The following is a 20,382-nucleotide window of genomic DNA, read 5'->3' as shown; positions in this document are numbered from 1 at the left end:
AGTCTTAGCGGCCCTCCGCAGGGCCGGATTGACCATAAAAGCAAGCAAATGCCAGATCGGCCAAAGTTCCGTGACCTATCTGGGACACCAAGTGGGGAGCGGCCAGGTGGCCCCCCTCCAACCCAAGATCGACGCCATCTTGGCCTGGGAGCCCCCGGTCACCAAGACAGCGGTCCGAGCCTTCCTGGGGCTCACTGGGTATTACCGGTGCTTTGTGAAGAATTATGGCAGCATTGTGGGGCCCCTCACTGAACTCACTTCCAAGAAACAGCCACAGAAGGTACAATGGACCCCCAAGTGTCAGGCCGCCTTTGAGACCTTAAAGACAGCGATGTGTACCGCCCCCGTGCTCCAAGCCCCTGACTACAGCCGGGAATTCGTAGTTCAAACAGATGCCTCCGAGCACGGTGTCGGGGCAGTCCTGTCCCAAATCAACGCCGAAGGAGTCGATCAGCCGGTGGCCTTCATCAGCCGACGTCTGCTGGCCCGAGAGCAACGCTGGAGCACCATTGAACGAGAGACCTTCGCCGTGGTGTGGGCCCTCAAGAAGCTCCGACCCTATCTCTTCGGCACCCATTTCCGGGTGCAAACTGACCACCGCCCCCTGCGGTGGTTGATGCAGATGCAAGGGGAGAACCCGAAGTTGCTACGTTGGTCCATCTCCCTACAAGGGATGGACTTCACCGTGGAGCATCGCCCCGGCAGCGACCAGGCCAACGCTGACGGCCTGTCCCGCTTCTTCCGCCTCAGCAAGGAGAACCCCCAAAAAGATGGGTGACTCTCCCTGCCTTCAGCTGGGGGGGGCGTGTGTTGGACCCGGCCTCGTGGCGTAGTCCCACTCCTCCCGCATGGTGGGCCCTGGACGACGTCAACCCCTGTCCTCCAGCCTGAAGCTATCCCCTCCAACCTTCACGAGAGCCACCACTCATGGCGACCCCCGGCTCTCCCCCTCCAGAACATGGCGACCCCTACTCGCCCCACGCTGCTGATCCGACCCCTATCCTGGGCCACCCTCTCAGGCCCCGACTCCATCTTGGACCTTCCACGTCCGGGCCCCGTGGCCTCGGCCTGACCTCGGCCGCAGCCCCAGGGAAGCCCCGACATCGAGGCACCAAGATCCGACCAGGTGGTAGAACGGCCACTTGACACATCAAGGAGGAGGGGAGTTTCGATGGCCCTCCAGCCGTCCCCGGATGCCTGGTTTCGATCACCCTCCGACCTCCCTGGGCGCTGGCTCCACCCTCCTGCTGGGTGTCTGGACACTCTCATCCCGGCCCCTCTGACCCCCAGGTGCGAGGGTCCGGACATCAAAGGACTCCAGACCTATATCTGGGGCAGCTCTGGAATGGGTCGGGAGTTGTATCCTGGAGTCAAGAGCCTTGCAGGTTGAACTGCGGCTGACCCTGAGACGAACTCACTACGGAACCCTGAACCCTATTCGGAGCCCTGCTGGCGCTGCCGCGGCCAGACCTCGCTGAAACCATCTTCGGAGCCCTGCTGGCGCTACCGCGTCCAACCTCACCGAAACCATCTTCGGAGCCCTGCTGGCGCTGCCGCAGCCCGACCTCGCTGAAACCATCTTTGGAGCCCTACTGGCGTTGCCGCGGCCCGACCTCGCTGAACCATCTTCGGAGCCCTGCTGGCGCTGCCGTGGCCTGACCTCGCTGAACTATCCTCGGAGCCTTGCTGGCACTGCCGCGGCCCGACTTCGCTGAACCATCTTCGGAGCCTTGCTGGCACTGCCGCGGCCCGACCCCGATGAACCCCCCAGCTCGAGGATTGAGAAGTGAGCGCAGGGTATCCCTGTACCAGGCTGGTACTGAGTGTTAGAACCGGCTGTCTCTAGTTGGCAGAGGTATACACTTCTGACAAATAGGGACACACCTTTTCTAGTCAGGGCAAGGGGATCACACACTTAGATAACCCCTGCTCACCCCCTTGGTAGCTTGGCAAAGCAGACAGGCTTATCTCAGAGGCAGTGCGTTAAGCATTTATGACCACATACAGTAATAAAGTGAATACACTACAAATGGACACGACACAGTAGTATTATAAAAATAAGGATTTTTATATAAGGCTTAGCACAAGACCAAATAACGACAAAAATATACACAATCTTAATAAATACTCTTGGAAGGGAAAATAATAGTTCAAATGTAGGTTCTTCGTAGCACAAAGTCTCTAGTATCAAAAGCAACTCTTCTTCTTTAAAACACAGTTCTTGGCAACAATGTAACCCACACGGGAGTCACACGACGTTGAGGCAAAGTTAATCCAAAGGGTTCGGCGTCGACCGCGAGGAGCGCTACGTCGAGCCCGGAGTCGAGCAGACCCCAACAACACAGTACCTTGGGAAAGCGAAGCACGCGATGATCAGCGGCGTTGAGATGTCTGGCGTCGCGTCTTCAGCGCCGATCCGGCCTCGGAGTCTGGGCGACCTGCAGCGGCGTCGATCGATGTCGGGCAGGAGCAGCGCTCACGAGGCGAAGCAGGATATGGCGTAGTCGTCGATGTCGATGAAGTTGCAAGAGTGAGCAGCGCTCACGGCGTCGAGAGGGCTCGAAGTCGATGCGACCAGCAGCGGTGCAGACACAAAGTCACTTGGAGCTGGAGCCGAACTCGCTACTCACTGGCGTTGCTGCTGGCGTCGATCGGGCCCGGCGGCCGGCGTCGAGGAAGCGGGACACTGGAGCCGTTACTCACGATGTCGAGCTGGATTCGGCGACGTCCGTCGGCGTCGAGATTGCTGGATTCTTTCAGAGGTGCTGGATTCACAAGTTCCAGCGACAAGCACTTTTAGCAAATGGTGAAGTCCTTTAGCCCTGTGACTTCAGCAGGAGACTGGCACTCTTCCAGTCCTTGGAGATTTTCTTAGCAAGTGTGAGAGTACACACACAGTTCCTCTCTCCTGGTTCCTTGGCAAAAATAAAGAAGCAATGCAGGATTCCCCCCAGCAAACAGCACACTGGCAGAAGGGGTAGGCAAGTCCTTGGATCAGCAGGCTTCTTGTCCTTTTTTTCAGGGTTCCTTGTCAGAAGTGATCTAAAGTCTTGGTTCAGGGGTCCTTCTCTTATACCCCTTTTTGGCTTTGATCCCTTTGTCCATGCAGGGGAATTTCCCAACATCCTGGGTTTGTTGTGGGTGTAGCCAGGCATAGGCACCTGGCCTATTCACTAAGCAGGGCAGAGTCCTCAGCCGCCCAGTAGGAGGTGGAGCCAGTATTGTCACTGGCAGGAGCAGAGCTATCAGCCTCCCGGCAGGAGGTGGGGCCAGGATCGTCCCTGGCAGGCACAGAGCCATCAGTCGCCTGGCAGGAGGTGGAGCCAGCATTGTATAAGGCAGGGCAGGCTATCAGAAGCTACTCTCCCCCTACTCTCAATGCAAATGTCCCACTCATCCCACACTGACTCAGCAGATCTCTGGAGCCACCCAGCTCCTGTCACACACACACCAAACCAGCAGAAACCAGAAATAGTTAGACAAGAAAATAGCCACTTTCTAAAAGTGCTATTTTCAAACCCAGAGTCCAAAAACCATCCACACAAATGGATGCGTGATTAAACCCCGAGTTCAGGGATACCAAACTCGACATTGCACCATGTTCCCGAGCCAGCTAGGATTATAGCATTAATAACCCAGGCAGCCCATTCTAACTAATGGAGAGCAGGTTACCTTACAATAGTGAAAAACGAATATGGCTGTAATTCACTATTAGGACATGCCAACTTTGTCAGGCTTGTCCTACCTTATGCTTACAATGCACCCTGCCCTCAGGCCTACCATAGGGGTGACTAACATGAAGTTAAAGGAAGGTTTGGGGACTGGCAAGTAGGTGTACTTGCGCAGTCAGCGTGACAGTACCAGACTGCACGTAGGTCTAGCAATGGCAGACCTTCAGACATACTTTTACTAGGCCGCTCTTGTGGGTGGCACAACATGTGCTGCAAGCCCACGAGCAGCATTTGTATTTACAAGCCCTGGCACTCCTGGTGCACTAGACTAGGGATTGATAGTAAATCAAATAAGCCAAACATGGAATTCAATCAATACAGTAATTTAACATAGGGAGCACTTGCACTGTGGCACTGATCAGCAGTGGCACCGTGCCCAAAGCATTACACCAGCAAAAACATCGTAAACAGTGGAGGCAAACAGAAAAAAATGGAGGAGAGACTCAAGCCAATGATGTCAGGTCTAACACGTGTCCCCTCCAGCTGAAATGTGGGGAGAACTACCCTTCCCCTGGGGAGTTCTCATCACTAAGGCGGAAAAATCTGGACAGACCATCAGCATTGGCGTGATCTGTGCCAGGGCGGTGTTCCACGGTAAAGTCCATCCCCTGTAGCGAAATGGACCACCTCAACAGTTTTGGATTCTCACCCCTCATCTGCATCAACCATCTGAGGGGCCTGTGCTCTGTCTGAACCTGGAAGTGAGCCCCAAACAGGTAGGGTCTTAGCTTCTTCAGCGCCCAGACCACAGCAAATGCTTCTCGCTCTATTGCACTCCACTTCTGTTCCCTGGGAAGTAACCTCCTGCTGATGAAGGCTACAGGTAAGTCTCGGCCCTCTTCATTCACCTGAGCTAAAACAGCCCCCACGCCATGCTCTGAAGCGTCCGTCTGGACAACAAATTCTTTAGAAAAGTCGGGTGCCTGGAGAATGGGTGCTGTACACATTGCAGTTTTCAGGGTGTCAAAGGCCGTTTGACAGGCGTCAGTCCAGATCACATTTCGTGGCTGCTTCCTGGAAGTCAGAGACGTCAAGGGGTGCACAATGTTACCATAATCCTTGACGAACCTCCTGTAGTAACCCGTGAGACCTAAGAAGGCTCTCACCTGAGTTTGGGTTTTGGGCGGTGCCCAAGCCAGGATGGTATCTATCTTGGGTTGCAGGGGGGCCACCTTGCCGCTCCCTACTTGGTGCCCCAAGTACACCACAGAACACTGCCCAATCTGGCACTTACTGGCTTTGATTGTGAGGCCTGCTCTGCGCAGGGCCAACAACACTTCCTGGAGGTGGCGCAAGTGTTCCTCCAAGCTGACGCTGAACACTGCAATGTCGTCCAGGTAGGCAGCACTGAAATTCTCCAGTCCAGCCAATGTCGTAATTTGACAATGACTGGGTTAGCGTTTAGCTTTGCTACACGTTTTTCTCCTTATCTTGGCCTTACTCGAAAACGCCATTTTGTATGTTACGGTGGCCATTTTAGAGAATGAGCCGCCTCGTGGTCAGCATGCCCTTTAGTCCCTTGTCCGTGTTACTGACCACTCGAGTTTGCCCAGCAACAGGCTATTTTTAGTAGCGGTCAAGCTTGTACATGCGCAGTTCCGACTGACCAGTCATCCTTTAGGAATGTTCCGCCAAATTGACCAGTGGTCTTATAACCCCTCCCATGAGTTGGCTGTGCTCCAAAAATGACCATATATGTACCTAAAAACTCTGTAACCATGTACCGCCTACCTTTTTATTACTGTAAAGTTGTATAAAAGAAAGACTCGCACCGATGTTCGGTGTGATACTTCTTGCATTGCCGAAGGGTGCTGTAGGAATGTACCACCACCCCATGGGGTCTTAATAAACTTGTCTTTTGTACTTTTCAGTTTCCGTGCCAACAGTTCTTATGGTGTAAGTGGGTATTCTGCGGAGCATGTAGGCCTTGGGAACCCATTACCACACCAAGACCTGGTTGACCAACCTCTGGAAGGTGGCAGGGGCATTCTTCATCCCAAAGGGCATCACCCGGAACTGGTAGAGCCCATCTGGTGTGGAGAATGCTGACCTCTCTTTTGCCCCATCAGTTAAGGTGATCTGCCAGTACCCCGACGCTAAATCAAACGTACTGAGGTACCGGGCAGCCCCCAACCGATCTATGAGCTCATCAGCTCTGGGGATGGGGTGCGCGTCAGTCTTGGTGACTGAATTGAGTCCTCGGTAATCCACACAGAACCGAAGTGAGGTTCCGTGACAATTGTAAGTGGTGTTTTCGACTCGCACGAATATGGTCGAGTCTGGTATCTACGAACCGCAAATGACGAATTTAGTGGGTGTGCGCAGTTTCGCTGTGCTAACCTAAACCGTTCGTTTGTTACGTGGGTTTTTCATCTGTACCCACGGGTTCCATCTTAGATACGGCATCCATTTTGTTTCTTGCCCTCAAGTAGCCAGCGAACGGACGTTGTCCGTTTCGCGACCCTGGGATTCCCAAGACATCTGCGGAGGACACATGTCCCTTGAAAGTGTCTTTATGACGAGGGGGATGATACTGTAAGGCAGATGGCCCCGCTCGAGGCTCATCTTGCCGTGCCGGTCTATTGTCTCAGCCGTGCATCTCATTAGGCACGTCCCTTTGATGCCTGTAGCTCGTGTTTCCTGATACCTCCCCTTTTACACCCTTTTCGATCTCCCCACTGTTTCCATCTTCCTCTGCACCTGTCCTTGTTCCTTCTTCGATCTGTTTTACTGCCGATTGGAATGTACTAATGGTGGGAAGATGGGTTTTTACAGTTGGGAACCGCCAAATGTTTCCGCACTCATGCTCCGGACCTTGAATGTATCAAAGTGACCAAAGTGACCCCTCTCGGGGATAATTATGGGAACCGAGTTGTAAACCTTTGTGTATCATGTAACTCTATGGGAGAAATCTGTATAAAAGGAGCGATCCACAGTAACAATTTGAAGCAGTCTCCTCGAACTTACACTCGTTGTACTTCCTGTGACTTCTGTGTTCCCTGCAGTAAATAAACCTCGAATCTTTGACGCCGAAGGAAGTGTCCTGTGTCTCTGTTATTCGTACGCCGGAGCAGGTTACCCACAAAGGTTTCAGGTGTTGTCCCCTGGCACCGCTGGGTCTTAAATAACCCAGTCCTTCAGAAGTTCTGGTGAAGCACCAGGCGCTGCAGCCTTCGGGACCAAGACCACTGGGCTGGCCCACGGACTGCTAGAGGACTCAACCACCCCTAAAGCAAACATTTTGGAGACCTCCTCCTTAATGTAGGCTCTGACCTTGTCAGTCACCCTGTAAGCCTTGTGCTTGACAGGAGTGCTGTCTCCTGTGTCCACATCATGGACACACCAATGAGTGACACCAGGAACCAAGGAAAACAGATCAGGAAATTGCCCCAACAGTTGGTCACAATCTTGCTGCTGTTCAAGGGTCAGTGTGTCAGAGAGGACCACACCATCCACTGACCCATCTTGCTCTTTTGCAGACAGGAGGTCAGGAAGAGGCTCACTCTCCTCCTCCATTCCTGCATCTGTAGCTAGGGGCATGCCCACTTCGGACCTTTCGAAGTGGGGCTTTAAACGGTTGACATGCAGGACCCTCAAGGGGTTCCTGGGAGATTTCAAGTCCACCAAGTAGGTGACATCGCTCTTCTTCTCCACAACCTTAAACGGTCCAGTCCACCTGTCCTTGAGCGCACAAGGTTCCACAGGTGACATGACCCAAACTTCCTGACCAGGCTGAAGCTCAACCAGAGTGGCATTCCGGTCGTACCATCGCTTCATCTCTTCCTGGCTGGCCTCCAGATTTGCCTGAGCAAGATCTCTGAAGCGCCTAGTCTGGTTCCTAAAGGCCAGCATGTAACTGTATACATCCCGGGGAGGTTTCCTGGGAGATTGCTCCCAGCCTTCTTTGACCAGACTCAAAGGTCCTCTTACCGGGTGACCATACAAAAGCTCAAAGGGGCTGAACCCTAGAGACTTCTGTGGCACCTCACGGTAAGCAAACAACAGGCATGGCAAGAGGACGTCCCATTTCCGCCTCATTGGTTCTTCAAGACCCATGATCATGCCTTTAAGGGTACGGTTGAATCTCTCAACCAACCCATTACCTTGAGGGTGGTAAGGAGTGGTGAACTTGTAGGCTACCCCACACTCCTTCCACAGAGACTTCATATAGTTGGAAATGAAGTTGGTGCCCCGGTCTGACACCACCTCTCTGGGGAACCCCATGCGGGAGAAAACACCCATCAGTGCCCGTCGCACCACGGGGCCGTCACTGTTCGGAGAGGGATGGCTTCCGGGTACCGTGTGGCATGGTCCACCAAGACCAGGATGAACCTGTTGCCCAGGGCTGTCTTGGGGTCCAGGGCCCCAACAATGTCAATCCCCACCCGGTCAAAGGGGGTACTGACCACTGGAAAAGGTTGGAGGGGAGCCTTCTGCTTACTTCCGCTTTTCCCCCTTGCCTGGCAAGTGTGACAAGTCTTACAATGGATGTCTACATCCCTTCGCATCTGAGGCCAATAAAAATGGGTGACAAGCCTGTCATAGGTCTTGTCTTGCCCCAGATGTCCAGCTAAAGGAACGTCATGAGCCAAACCCAGTAGGAAGGCTCTGAAGGGCTGGGGTACCACCAGCACACGGGCTGACCCAGGCTCAGCAGCCTTAGGCTCGCTATACAGGAGGTTGTTCTCCCAGTAAACAAAATGTGACCCTGACTGATCACCTGAGGTTTGGGCTGAGGCCTGCTGCCTCATACCCACAAGAGAAGGGCACACTTTTTGTTCTGCACAAAATTCTTCCCTGGAGGGACCACCATCCTGCTGCCAATGGGTCAGCTCGGGCAGGTCTCCCAGTTCAGCAACTTGTTCCCCTGTGGGCTCCAGGGCATCCCCCTCAGGGTCTACGTCCTCCTGGACCACGGGAACTACGGGGGACGGTTTCCCGCGCCCCCTGCCTCTTCTCTTTACAGCTGGGTCCTGGACCATACTTTCAGGCTCCAGGATCCCATCAACACCCTTACTGGCTGTCATGGAACGAGTGGTCGCACACACCCACTCTGGCACACCCAACATTTTCAAATGTGTCTCCCTCTCCACCTTAGCCCAAGGGGAGTCTTCTAAATCATTGCCCAGGAGACAATCAACAGGCATGGCGGGCCTCACAGCAACCTGAAGAGTACCTGAAACTCCCCCCCCCCATTCAAAAGGAACCTGAGCTACCTCACACTCTCTCTGGGAGTTGTCAGCAGCTATCACAGGGTAGAATGCGTGGGGAACCACCTGCTCTCTGGACACCAAGTGACACTTGACAGCTGTCACACTTGCTCCGGTGTCTCTGAGAGCTTCCACTCTATGGCCATTAATGGTCACCCACTGCCTATATTTATTAGTGTTACTAGGCAGAGGGGGTAGAGGGACCATTTCCATGTCTCCTAGCGAGACCAGGGACCTCTCTGCGGGACCCCTCCCACCATGGACAACCATCTCCTTCCCTCCCAGGGCTACACTCGCCAACTGACGGGGAGGTGCACGCGGCGGTACATTCGAATTCTTCATGGGACACTGGGGATCATAATACCGGTGTCCCGCCTGCCCACAAACGTAGCAGGTCAATGGGCTCCTATGAACAGGTTTACCTGTCGGGGCCCCTGGCTTCTTCTCAGGGGGAGGCTGGGAACCTTTCCCTTGGTTCCCTTGGGGATTACTTTGGGGCCCTTTCTGGAACTCCTTCTGTTTTCCCTTGTCCCCCCCACTCTTCTGCTGGGGACCCTGCCCACCTTTGGCTGAGTCTCCCACTGGACCCTTGTGGACCCTGGTACTGACCCAGCGGTCCGCCTCCTCAGCAAGTTTTCTAGGGTTAGATATCTTGCTATCAATAAGGTGCTGGCGCAGCTCTGGAAAACAGTTATTAGACAAGTGCTCCCAAGCAAACAAATCATAAAGAGCTTCATAACTTTCCACTTTGCTGCCCTTTACCCACTCATCCATGGCTCTGCAAAAAAAGACACATATTCAACCCACGTCGTACCAGGCAACTTCTTACATTCTCTAAAAGCTTGTCTGTACTTTTCTGGGGTTAGGCCATACCTCAACATCAAAGCCTCTTTCATATGAGCATAAGACATCCTATCCTCAACAGGCATGTCTAACAGGGTATCTCTCCCCTCATTCACAAAGCGACCCCACAACCCCGATCCCCAATCCTTCTCAGGGACCCGGTGGGCCAACAATGCTAACTCATATGCTTTGAACCATTGACCAATATCCTCATTCTTATGATAATCTTTGATCACATCTTTGGGAAAATAAAACTTACTTTCTGCAGGCACAGATGGGATGCTGCCACCAGAGGGATTCAATTCTAACTTCTTAGCTTGGATATCCAGCTCCCTCAACCTGGTTTCACGCTCCAAAGCTAACTTCTCTCTCTCAAATTCTAACCTTTTGATCTCCAAATCAGCTTCTCTTCTACCTTTTGCATTTTCTAATTCCAACTGCCCATTTATTTTAAGCCTTGCCATTTCCATGTTATATGCTCGCTCTTTCGCCCTTTCTTCTCTTTCTTCAGGGGAAAGACCTTTGGAGGAAACACTGCTACCGGGAGAGGACACAGGCCCATTCACTGGTACCTCCTCATCCCCTTCCTCTGTGGGTACCACCACCGCATCAGAGGGATCTCTGGACTCCAACCCGGCCTTCAAAGCTTTGAGATAGTTTTCCTTAAGCTTGAGGCCTTTGGTAGGAGCTTTAAACTGCTTGCAAAAGAACTTCAGCTCCTCTACCTTGTAGATGTCGATTTTAGCTCTATCAAATTCCTCCACAACAACAACAGGGGTAGTGACTCTGTTGTCAATCATGGTTGAAACTGGCAGTGTTCTTAAAATCAAGCTTCAGAAAAGCGGAGAACAAAAATAGAATCTTTCCAAATTAATTGTGGCTGCGCTATGGTCTGCTTTCACTATGTAGCGCACACTAATCACTGCACATGGGTCATAAATGCAAAGTTCAAATCCTCACCGCTGACCCACCAATGTTAGAACCGGCTGTCTCTAGTTGGCAGAGGTATACACTTCTGACAAATAGGGACACACCTTTTCTAGTCAGGGCAAGGGGATCACACACTTAGATAACCCCTGCTCACCCCCTTGGTAGCTTGGCAAAGCAGACAGGCTTATCTCAGAGGCAGTGCGTTAAGCATTTATGACCACATACAGTAATAAAGTGAATACACTACAAATGGACACGACACAGTAGTATTATAAAAATAAGGATTTTTATATAAGGCTTAGCACAAGACCAAATAACGACAAAAATATACACAATCTTAATAAATACTCTTGGAAGGGAAAATAATAGTTCAAATGTAGGTTCTTCGTAGCACAAAGTCTCTAGTATCAAAAGCAACTCTTCTTCTTTAAAACACAGTTCTTGGCAACAATGTAACCCACACGGGAGTCACACGACGTCGAGGCAAAGTTAATCCAAAGGGTTCGGCGTCGACCGCGAGGAGCGCTACGTCGAGCCCGGAGTCGAGCAGACCCCAACAACACAGTACCTTGAGAAAGCGAAGCACACGAGTATCAGCGGCGTCGAGATGTCCGGCGTCGCGTCTTCGGCGTCGATTCGGCCTCGGAGTCTGGGAGACCTGCAGCGGCGTCGATCGATGTCGGGCAGGAGCAGCTCTCATGAGGCGAAGCAGGATACGGCGTCGTCGTCGATGTCGATGAAGTTGCAAGAGTGAGCAGCGCTCACGGCGTCGAGAGGGCTCGAAGTCGATGCGACCAGCAGCGGTGCAGACACGAAGTCACTTGGAGCTGGAGCCGAACTCGCTACTCACTGGCGTTGCTGCTGGCGTCGATGGGGCCCGGCGGCCGGCGTCGAGGAAGCGGGACACTGGAGCCGTTACTCACGATGTCGAGCTGGATTCGGCGACGTCCGTCGGCGTCGAGATTGCTGGATTCTTTCAGAGGTGCTGGATTCACAAGTTCCAGCGACAAGCACTTTTAGCAAATGGTGAAGTCCTTTAGCCCTGTGACTTTAGCAGGAGACTGGCCCTCTTCCAGTCCTTGGAGATTTTCTTAGCAAGTGTGAGAGTACACACACAGTTCCTCTCTCCTGGTTCCTTGGCAAAAATAAAGAAGCAATGCAGGATTCCCCCCAGCAAACAGCACACTGGCAGAAGGGGTAGGCAAGTCATTGGATCAGCAGGCTTCTTGTCCTTGGTTTCAGGGTTCCTTGTCAGAAGTGATCTAAAGTCTTGGTTCAGGGGTCCTTCTCTTATACCCCTTTTTGGCTTTGATCCCTTTGTCCATGCAGGGAAATTTCCCAACATCCTGGGTTTGTTGTGGGTGTAGCCAGGCGGAGGCACCTGGCCTATTCACTGAAAGGGCAGAGTCCTTAGCCGCCCAGTAGGAGGTGGAGCCAGTATTGTCACTGGCAGGAGCAGAGCTATCAGCCTCCCGGCAGGAGGTGGGGCCAGGATCATCCCTGGCAGGCACAGAGCCATCAGTCGCCTGGCAGGAGGTGGAGCCAGCATTGTATCAGGCAGGGCAGGCTATCAGAAGCTACTCTCCCCCTACTCTCAATGCAAATGTCCCACTCATCCCACACTGACTCAGCAGATCTCTGGAGCCACCCAGCTCCTGTCACACACACACCAAACCAGCAGAAACCAGAAATAGTTAGACAAGAAAATAGCCACTTTCTAAAAGTGCTATTTTCAAACCCAGAGTCCAAAAACCATCCACACAAATGGATGCGTGATTAAACCCCGAGTTCAGGGATACCAAACTCGACATTGCACCATGTTCCCCGAGCCAGCTAGGATTATAGCATTAATAACCCAGGCAGCCCATTCTAACTAATGGAGAGCAGGTTACCTTACAATAGTGAAAACGAATATGGCTGTAATTCACTATTAGGACATGCCACCCTTGTCAGGCTTGTCCTACCTTATGCTTACAATGCACCCTGCCCTCAGGCCTACTATAGGGGTGACTAACATGAAGTTAAGGGAAGGTTTGGGGACTGGCAAGTAGGTGTACTTGCGCAGTCAGCGTGACAGTACCAGACTGCACGTAGGTCTAGCAATGGCAGACCTGTAGACATACTTTTACTAGGCCGCTCTTGTGGGTGGCACAACATGTGCTGCAGGCCCACGAGCAGCATTTGTATTTACAAGCCCTGGCACTCCTGGTGCACTAGACTAGGGACTGACAGTAAACCAAATAAGCCAAACATGGAATTCAATCAATACAGTAATTTAACATAGGGAGCACTTGCACTGTGGCACTGATCAGCAGTGGCACAGTGCCCAAAGCATTACACCAGCAAAAACATCGTAAACAGTGGAGGCAAACAGAAAGAAATGGAGGAGAGACTCAAGCCAATGATGTCAGGTCTAACACTGAGACTGTCCCGCTACCCCATTCCCACAGTTTCCGAGACCTTAAGGATCCCTCGATCCCTTTGTACATATATCGCGGAGATAACCTGCCTTGATTACCGATAAAGACGTTAAGAATCTATCCTTGTGTGGTGTCCTTCTGTAGTGGTGTGATTGCTCGCCTGTAGGATCCTAGGAGAGTAACCTCGCCAGGAGGCCTCTCGACAACGCTCGGCCAGTTCCATAAGGAGAGGTGGGTCTCGGGTGGTCGGCCAGATAGCCTCTGCCTCCCCCCTAAGATCGCCTTTCTAACACTACACTATAGTCTTCCAGGCATGTTAGGACTTTGTTCACCAACCTTTGAAAAGTGGCAGGTGCATTCTTAAGACCAAAGGGCATTACCACAAATTGATAGTGCCCACTAGGGGTTGAAAATGCTGTCTTTGGCTTTGCATCATCAGCTAATCTGATCTGCCAGTAGCCAGCTGTAAGATCAAATGTGCTCAGAAATTTGGCTGAGGCCAACATACTTATAGGCTCACATTCTGTTGGCATTGGATGAGCATCAGTCGTAGTTACTGCATTGAGACCTCTGTTATGTTATGTTATGTTATGTTATGTTATGTTATAATAAGTTTATATAGCGCACGGCTACTCTAAAAGAGTGTCCCGGAGCTTTCCACAGGCAGCTCAGTGTAGAATAACATAACAAGGAAAAACAAATACAAGAAAAAGAAACGCCCACCAGAAAAAAATAGAGATTAAAAAGCCAAGTCTTCAGGCTCTTCCTGAACTGAAGCAGATTGGAGGTGCTGCGTAGCGCCAGTGGAAGCGTATTCCTCAACTGGGGTGCCTTGAAGCTGAAAGAACGCCCCCCAGTGCGGGCCTTCCTCACACGCGGAACCACAGCAGTGAAGAGAGATTCAGACCGCAGTGAGCGGGCTGGGCGATAAAAGGCCAACCTCCGCTGCAGGTACCCAGCGCCTGAGCCAAACAATGCTTTGTGCATCAGCGTCAGGGATTTAAACATAATCCGCTTCCGGATGGGCAGCCAGTGGAGCGTCTGCAGCAACCCAGAAGCTCGTGCTCGCCTATGCAGGCCGAAGATGGCGCGGGCAGCAGAGTTTTGTGCCACCTGCAGGCGCTGGACCAGATAATCAGGGAGGCCAAGAAAGAGGGCGTTGGCGTAATCCAACCTGGATCCAATGAGCGCTTGCACAGTAATCCGCCTATGCTCCACAGACAGCAATGGAAGGAACTTGTGGAGCATCTTCAAAATGCCGAAACAGGTGCCGGCCAGACCGAGGACATGAGCTCTCAATGAAAGCTTGTTGTCCAGCTTGACACCAAGGTTTTTGGCAACCAATGATGACTGTGCGGGAGGACACATGTCAGACGGCCACCATTGCCGCCACTCAGGGTCGGTGGCACAGCCAAAGAATAAGACCTCCGACTTACTGGAGTTGGCTTTCAGACTGTTCCGCTGGAACCAGTCGAAGACCATTCCCAGACAGCCCCGAATACTCTCTCCGTCTAATGCCTGGTCTTTACCGCATGTGAAGAGGAGTTGCGTGTCGTCGGCGTAGGACACGATCTGGGCCCCATACGCCTCCACCGCCGCCGCCAGAGGGGACATAAAGATGTTAAACAGCGACGGGCTCAACACAGAGCCCTGTGGAACCCCGACTCCCAATGGGGGCATCTCGGCGGAGCTCTGGGAAACCCAGATCGTCTGGCGGCGGCCTTCAAGGAAAGATGTGAACCATTTGAGCACCGTCCCCCTAATGCCGATGTCATAAAGCCTGGCGAGGAGCGCCTCATGGGGGACGGTGTCAAAGGCCGCCGACAGGTCCAACATGACTAACATGGCCTTGCCACCAACATCCAAGGTCTCCCTGATGATCTCCGAGACCTCCAGCAATGCCGTTTCCGTGCTGAAATTAGGACGGAATCCGGATTGGGATGGATGGAGCAGATTGTTGTCTTCTAAAAAGCTCGACAAGACGCCATGGACATGTTTCTCAGTGATCTTGGCCAGAGCCGGGAGAAGTGAAATTGGCCTATAGTTGGCCAGAACCTCGGCATCAAGGCCAGGCTTTTTCAGGAGGGGGATTACCATCGCCCTTTTCCAGGTGCGAGGGACACTCCCCTCCCTCAGGGAGGCATTGAGGATAGGATTGACCAGGGGGTTCACCACCGCCGCCATCCTGGCCAAAAATTTGGCAGGGCAGGGGTCAAGTGGCGAGCCTGATTTAAGGCTGGCCAGCAGCACCCGAGACGCCTCGCTAGAGATGGCAGGAAAGTCTGACAGCACTGCGACAGGCGTGAACGATGACCCATGTCCCGCCCCGGGGCCGCAGCCACCCTCCTCCGAGCTCTCCGAGAAGGAGACCTGAATCGCCTTGATCTTGTCGGTAAAAAAACTGGAGAGATCACGCGCCCACGCATCCGATGATACTGGCGGGGGTGAGTGGGAGCTGGGGGTCGTGAACTCCTTCACAACGGTGAAGATCTCCTTACAGGAGTTCGCCGACGCCTCAATCCTCCTAGCAAGATATTCTTTCTTAGCTCCTAGGATGTCCCGGTGATAGGCCTTCACAGCCGCCCTATAGGCAAGTTTGGCCTCCCCGTCATACTGAAGGCGCCAGGCCCGCTCAGCAACCTTACATTGGCTGCGAGCCACACGCAGCGCCTCCGTGAACCACGGCGCAGATTGCCGTATTACCGTGGACCGAGGGGCTGCCTTTGGGGCAAGATCATCCAGCCTTTCAGTCAGCCACCGCTGCAGAGCCTCAGTGTCTCTTTCCAGATCCCCCGAGAGGTGGCAGGGATGTTCCGTAAGCGCCTGCTCCAACATATCAGGCGTCACTCTGTGCAACGCTCTCGAGGCTGGTCTAGGCAACGTGGGGGCGCTGTTGTCCGGCCGCCCATTCTCCAGCACAGAAAACCTAATCAGCCTATGATCCGTCCAGAGCACCGGCAGGGTTTCGATATCAGCAATCGGGACTGACGAGAACACTTGATCAAGGGTGTGCCCTTTCTCATGTGTAGGACCCGACACAAACGGTGCGAGGCCAACACAAAACCTCATCTCTCTCTTTTACCACCCTGGGTGTGTGGTTTAGTTACCAATACCACGGGACTAGCTCAAGGGCTATCTGAGGGTTCAATAACTCTCAAACTCAACATTTTCTGAACTTCAGTCCTGATACAGTCCCTGACATGACCGGGTTGCCTGTAAATCTTATTTTTAACAGGCAGACTGTCCCCAGTGTCCACATCATGAGTGTGCCAGGTAGTCTGGCTTAGAGTCAGAGAAAACATATGTCTGAAATGATTGAGTACCTGTCTGAAATCAGTTTGCTTCTGGTCAGTGAGGCTGCCTGACAAGGCTACACTATCTACTGGCCCATCAACAAGGTTCTGTGAGAGCAGGTCAGGAAGTGGATCACTCTCTTCTTCCTGACCCTCATCAGTAGCCATGAGCTAGCCCATGTCTGCCCTGTCAACATATGGTTTCAGTGTGTTGACATGAAGCACCCTATGGGGTCTCCTGGGAGTTCCAAGATCTACCAAATAGGTAACCTCTCCCTTCTGTTCAATAATAGTGTAGGGTCCACTCCACTTGTCTTGAAGAGCTCGTTGGGCCACAGGCTCCAACACCCACACTTTCTGTCCTGGCTGGTAAACAGTCAGTACAGCCTTTTGGTCATGCCAGGCTTTCTGTTTTCCTGGCTAGCCTCAAGGTTTTTAGTTGCCTATTTCATATACACAGCCATCCTGGAGCAGAGACCAAGTACATAGTCCACTATATCCTGTTTAGGGGGTTTGAGAGGTAACTCCCATCCCTCCTTCACCAGACACAATGGGCCTCTTACAGGATGCCCAAACAGAAGTTCAAAAGGGCTGTAGCCAACCCCCTTCTGAGGATCCTCCCGGTAAGCAAATAAAAGGCAGGGTAGTAGGATGTCCCATCTCCTCCTATGCTTTTCTAGAAGACCCTTGTTCATACCCTTTAAGATGTTGTTGAATCTTTCAACTAAACCATTGCATCGTGGGTGATAGGGTATGGTGAATTTGTAATTCACTCCACACTCTTTCCATATTGCAGTCAAGTAGCTATACATAAAGTTTGCACCTCTGTCAGATACTACCTCCTTAGGGAAACCCACTCATGAGAACATTCCTATGAGGGTTCTTGCCACAACAGGTGCTGTAGTGGTCCTAAGGGGTATAGCCTCTGGGTACCTAGTGGCATGGTCAACCACCACTTGGATACACCTGTTCCCAGATGCTGTTTAAGGATCCATTGGTCCAACAAAGTCAATCCCCACTCTCTCAAAGGGAACCCCCCACCACAGGTAGTGGTATCAAGGGGGCCTTTGTGGTGTCACCTGCTTTGCCACTGGCTTGCCACTGTGTCTTCAGACATGTAGGGTCAGTGAAAGTGAGGGACAATTTTGTCCCAGATCTTGTTCTGGCCCAGGTGTCCTGCTAAAGGAATATCATGGGCTAGTGCCAATAGGAAGACCCTGAATTGCAAAGGTATAACCAACCTCCTGGCTGCCCCAGGCTTGGGGTTTCTGCTCTCTGAGTATAGGAGTTGGGTGCCACTAGCATTCCCAGCAGCCTCAGCAGTTGCTTGCTATATGAGGGGGTCAAGAGAAGGGCAGCTCAGCTGCTCCTGACTCAGATCTGCCCTGGAAGGGCCCCCTGTCCCCAAGAACTCAACCTGATCTGGCTCAAGCTCCTCTAGGACCGTTCTTTCTTCAGGAGCACAATAATCTCCCACAAGAGACTGATCAACACTCTGTGTCAGGGGGCAGGCACTGCCTTTAACCCTACTGCTCCTTTTCTTAGAAGGCACCTGGTCTATTATTCCACAGTCCAGGACCTGTTTAGTGTTAGACTTTTTGGCATGTGACTTAGCCATAGCAAACACATTTGCAGGGATCGCTAACATTTCTGCATGGGTCCTCAACTCCACTTCAGACCAGGCCGATGTCTCTAAATCATTTCTAAGCAAGCATTCTACAGGAGAGGTCTGCACTTACCACAACTTTCTTGAGGCCAGTTACCCCTCCCCAGGAGAAATTAACAACTGCCAGGGCATGGTTGGTCCTGACATTGCTAGCATTGGTCACTTGGTAAAGTTCACCAAGTATGATCTGTCCAGGGTCCACAAGATCTTGTGTCACCATTGTGACACTTTCTCCTGTGTCCCTGTAGGCCATAGCCTCTTTTCCATTTATTAAAGGCTGTTGTCTGTATTTTCCCAGGTTACTGGGACTCACACAGGAGGACATATCCATGCCTCCATCATAGATCAAGACAGCCTTGTTGGTACTCTGACTAGGCCTGAGCCTATCTCAGTACCCTGGGTTAACCCTGCAACACCCTTCTGCTGAGTACCACCACTTGGAGCTGAACTAGAGGGAACCGTTGCCTTAGGGGCAATGGTGGCTGGAGTTGCATCTTTCCTAGTGCAATTACTAGTCCAATGGCTATTTTGTTTACATATTTTACACCATGGTTTATTTTGGCCTATCTTTTTAGAAGATTGGGAATCCCCACCATTAGAAGATTTTTGGGGGCCTTGTGAAGACTTCTGGTCTTTACCCTTCTCCCCAACCTTATTAGGATCTTACTTCTTCTGGTCATCACCTTGGTTCTGTACCTTCTGCTTCACCCTGGTTCTGACCCATTTGTCTGCCTTCTCTACCAATTCTTGGGGAGAGGTTGGATCAGAGTCTACCAGGTGCCGATGACTAAAGTCAAAAAACAGTGAAATACCAGCAAAAAGTGGGGGTAACCATAGTAAGCAGATCTTACTCTCCTACACACCTTCCCCAGTAGGAGGCTCTTTTCTTTTGTTTATTAAGGTCCTGAAGAAGTGCCGCCCGACGATTAATCTTTTATGGCTCAAAACATATCGACCATGCACCCATGAAACTATCATTGTACCTTAGGGTCTCTAGATAGCACCACTGTTTTACCTAGTCCTGGACCCATATTGAATTAAACATTTCTGGGGTCTCCAAACTACGCCAAAGAAGCCACAGGCCCGTCAGACATTGCTACACTGGTCTGAAGCAGCAGCATTTTCAATTAAATCAGAAAATTCATTCATATTTCAATTTTTTCTTAATGCTTGACAAGATTCCATAGTCACCCTGAGTATAAGATCAGTTCTAATATGATCAGCTCTTACCTGTGTGGCTATCGTAGAGGTGAACTGGGAGTGGTCATAGGCCCAGCCATGCTGGCAGCTCTGCAGGGTGGATGCATTTGGTTGACCCCAAGTGGAGCTGTTGGGTGGTCCCCCTGTGTAGTCTTTGGGTCTTCTCCAGGTGTAGTTCTCAAGCAGGTGCCACTGGGGCTCTCTGTACATCTTGCAGGAGCTGAAGGTCCCATCTGGCTCTCTAGGGATGTTGATGAGGAGCAGCTCGGCCTCAGTGAGATTCCCAAACTCACCCTGATCAGAAAAGGCACACCGGTGAGGAGGCACCACAGCCACAAAGTTGTTCAGCAGGTAGTGGAAAGGGAGGTTGATCCTGGGAAGCACCAGGATTGACAAAATCAAGATCTGGAACTTTCCAAAGCCCCCGGTTTCTTGGAGGAGGTCTTCGAACTTCATCCTGAGCAGAATCAACTGAGGGGCAAATAAAAGAGAGGAGAAATATCAGAGAACTTATCCAAAACCATACTGCACCCTAAGGCAGAGAAGGCAAGAGGAAGACATCAAAGGAGGAGAAGAGAGACGGAGGAGAGTTGTACCCCACAGTGAAGAGAGGAAGGAAAGGCAATAAGGTCAGAGACGTCCTTTTTTATTGCCACCCCAGTAAGTCAGAGATATCCACAGGGACACAGGGGCTCCCCCTCTTTGGCCTGGTTGTCACAGGCAGGGACTCTAGGCCAGAGAGGGGCTGCACCCACTTATGAGGTTTGACTGCAGCCTCTTCCTAGACCTGCAGGACAGTGTCAGAGCTCCTCCCTTCCAGGCCTGTCCCTGGGGAATGATGTTCCATCCCTGAGAACAGAAAGGGCAGAGAAATCAGGAAAGATATTGGTCGCCATCCCTGGCCCAATTGTAAAGGTCGAGAAATTAAGCCTCTGGCTGCATGTAGTATGGAGAGATAATCCTAGACAGTGAGTATAGCCTCTGGTCTTTAGAGAGAAGAGAAAAAAGGACATACTGCAGGGACTGCCTGTGACCACAGGGAGGGAGAACACTGCTGAAGCTGGTTTTCCATATGTGTGGGATGCATGG

At 51.9% G+C, this 20,382-nt stretch overlaps 1 protein-coding gene across 1 annotated transcript in view; it reads right to left on the bottom strand.

Moving 5' to 3' along the window:
• The window catches only part of LOC147706709 (solute carrier family 22 member 7-like), a 130,828-nt gene extending 110,706 nt beyond the window's left edge, over nucleotides 1-20,122 (bottom strand). Inside the window, exon 1 of the mRNA XM_086925850.1 lies at nucleotides 19,324-20,122. Coding sequence (XP_086781976.1) covers nucleotides 19,324-19,749 — 426 coding nt within the window. The 5' untranslated portion in view covers nucleotides 19,750-20,122. The remainder of the gene's footprint in view (nucleotides 1-19,323) is intronic.
• Between the last annotated feature and the right edge of the window lie 260 nt (nucleotides 20,123-20,382).

The sequence above is a fragment of the Lissotriton vulgaris genome, chromosome 6 (genome assembly GCF_964263255.1).
Source record: "Lissotriton vulgaris chromosome 6, aLisVul1.2, whole genome shotgun sequence".
NCBI lineage: Eukaryota > Metazoa > Chordata > Amphibia > Caudata > Salamandridae > Lissotriton > Lissotriton vulgaris.
The sequence above is the reverse complement of the archived record's forward strand: the minus strand, read 5'-3'. Positions and strand labels throughout refer to the sequence as shown.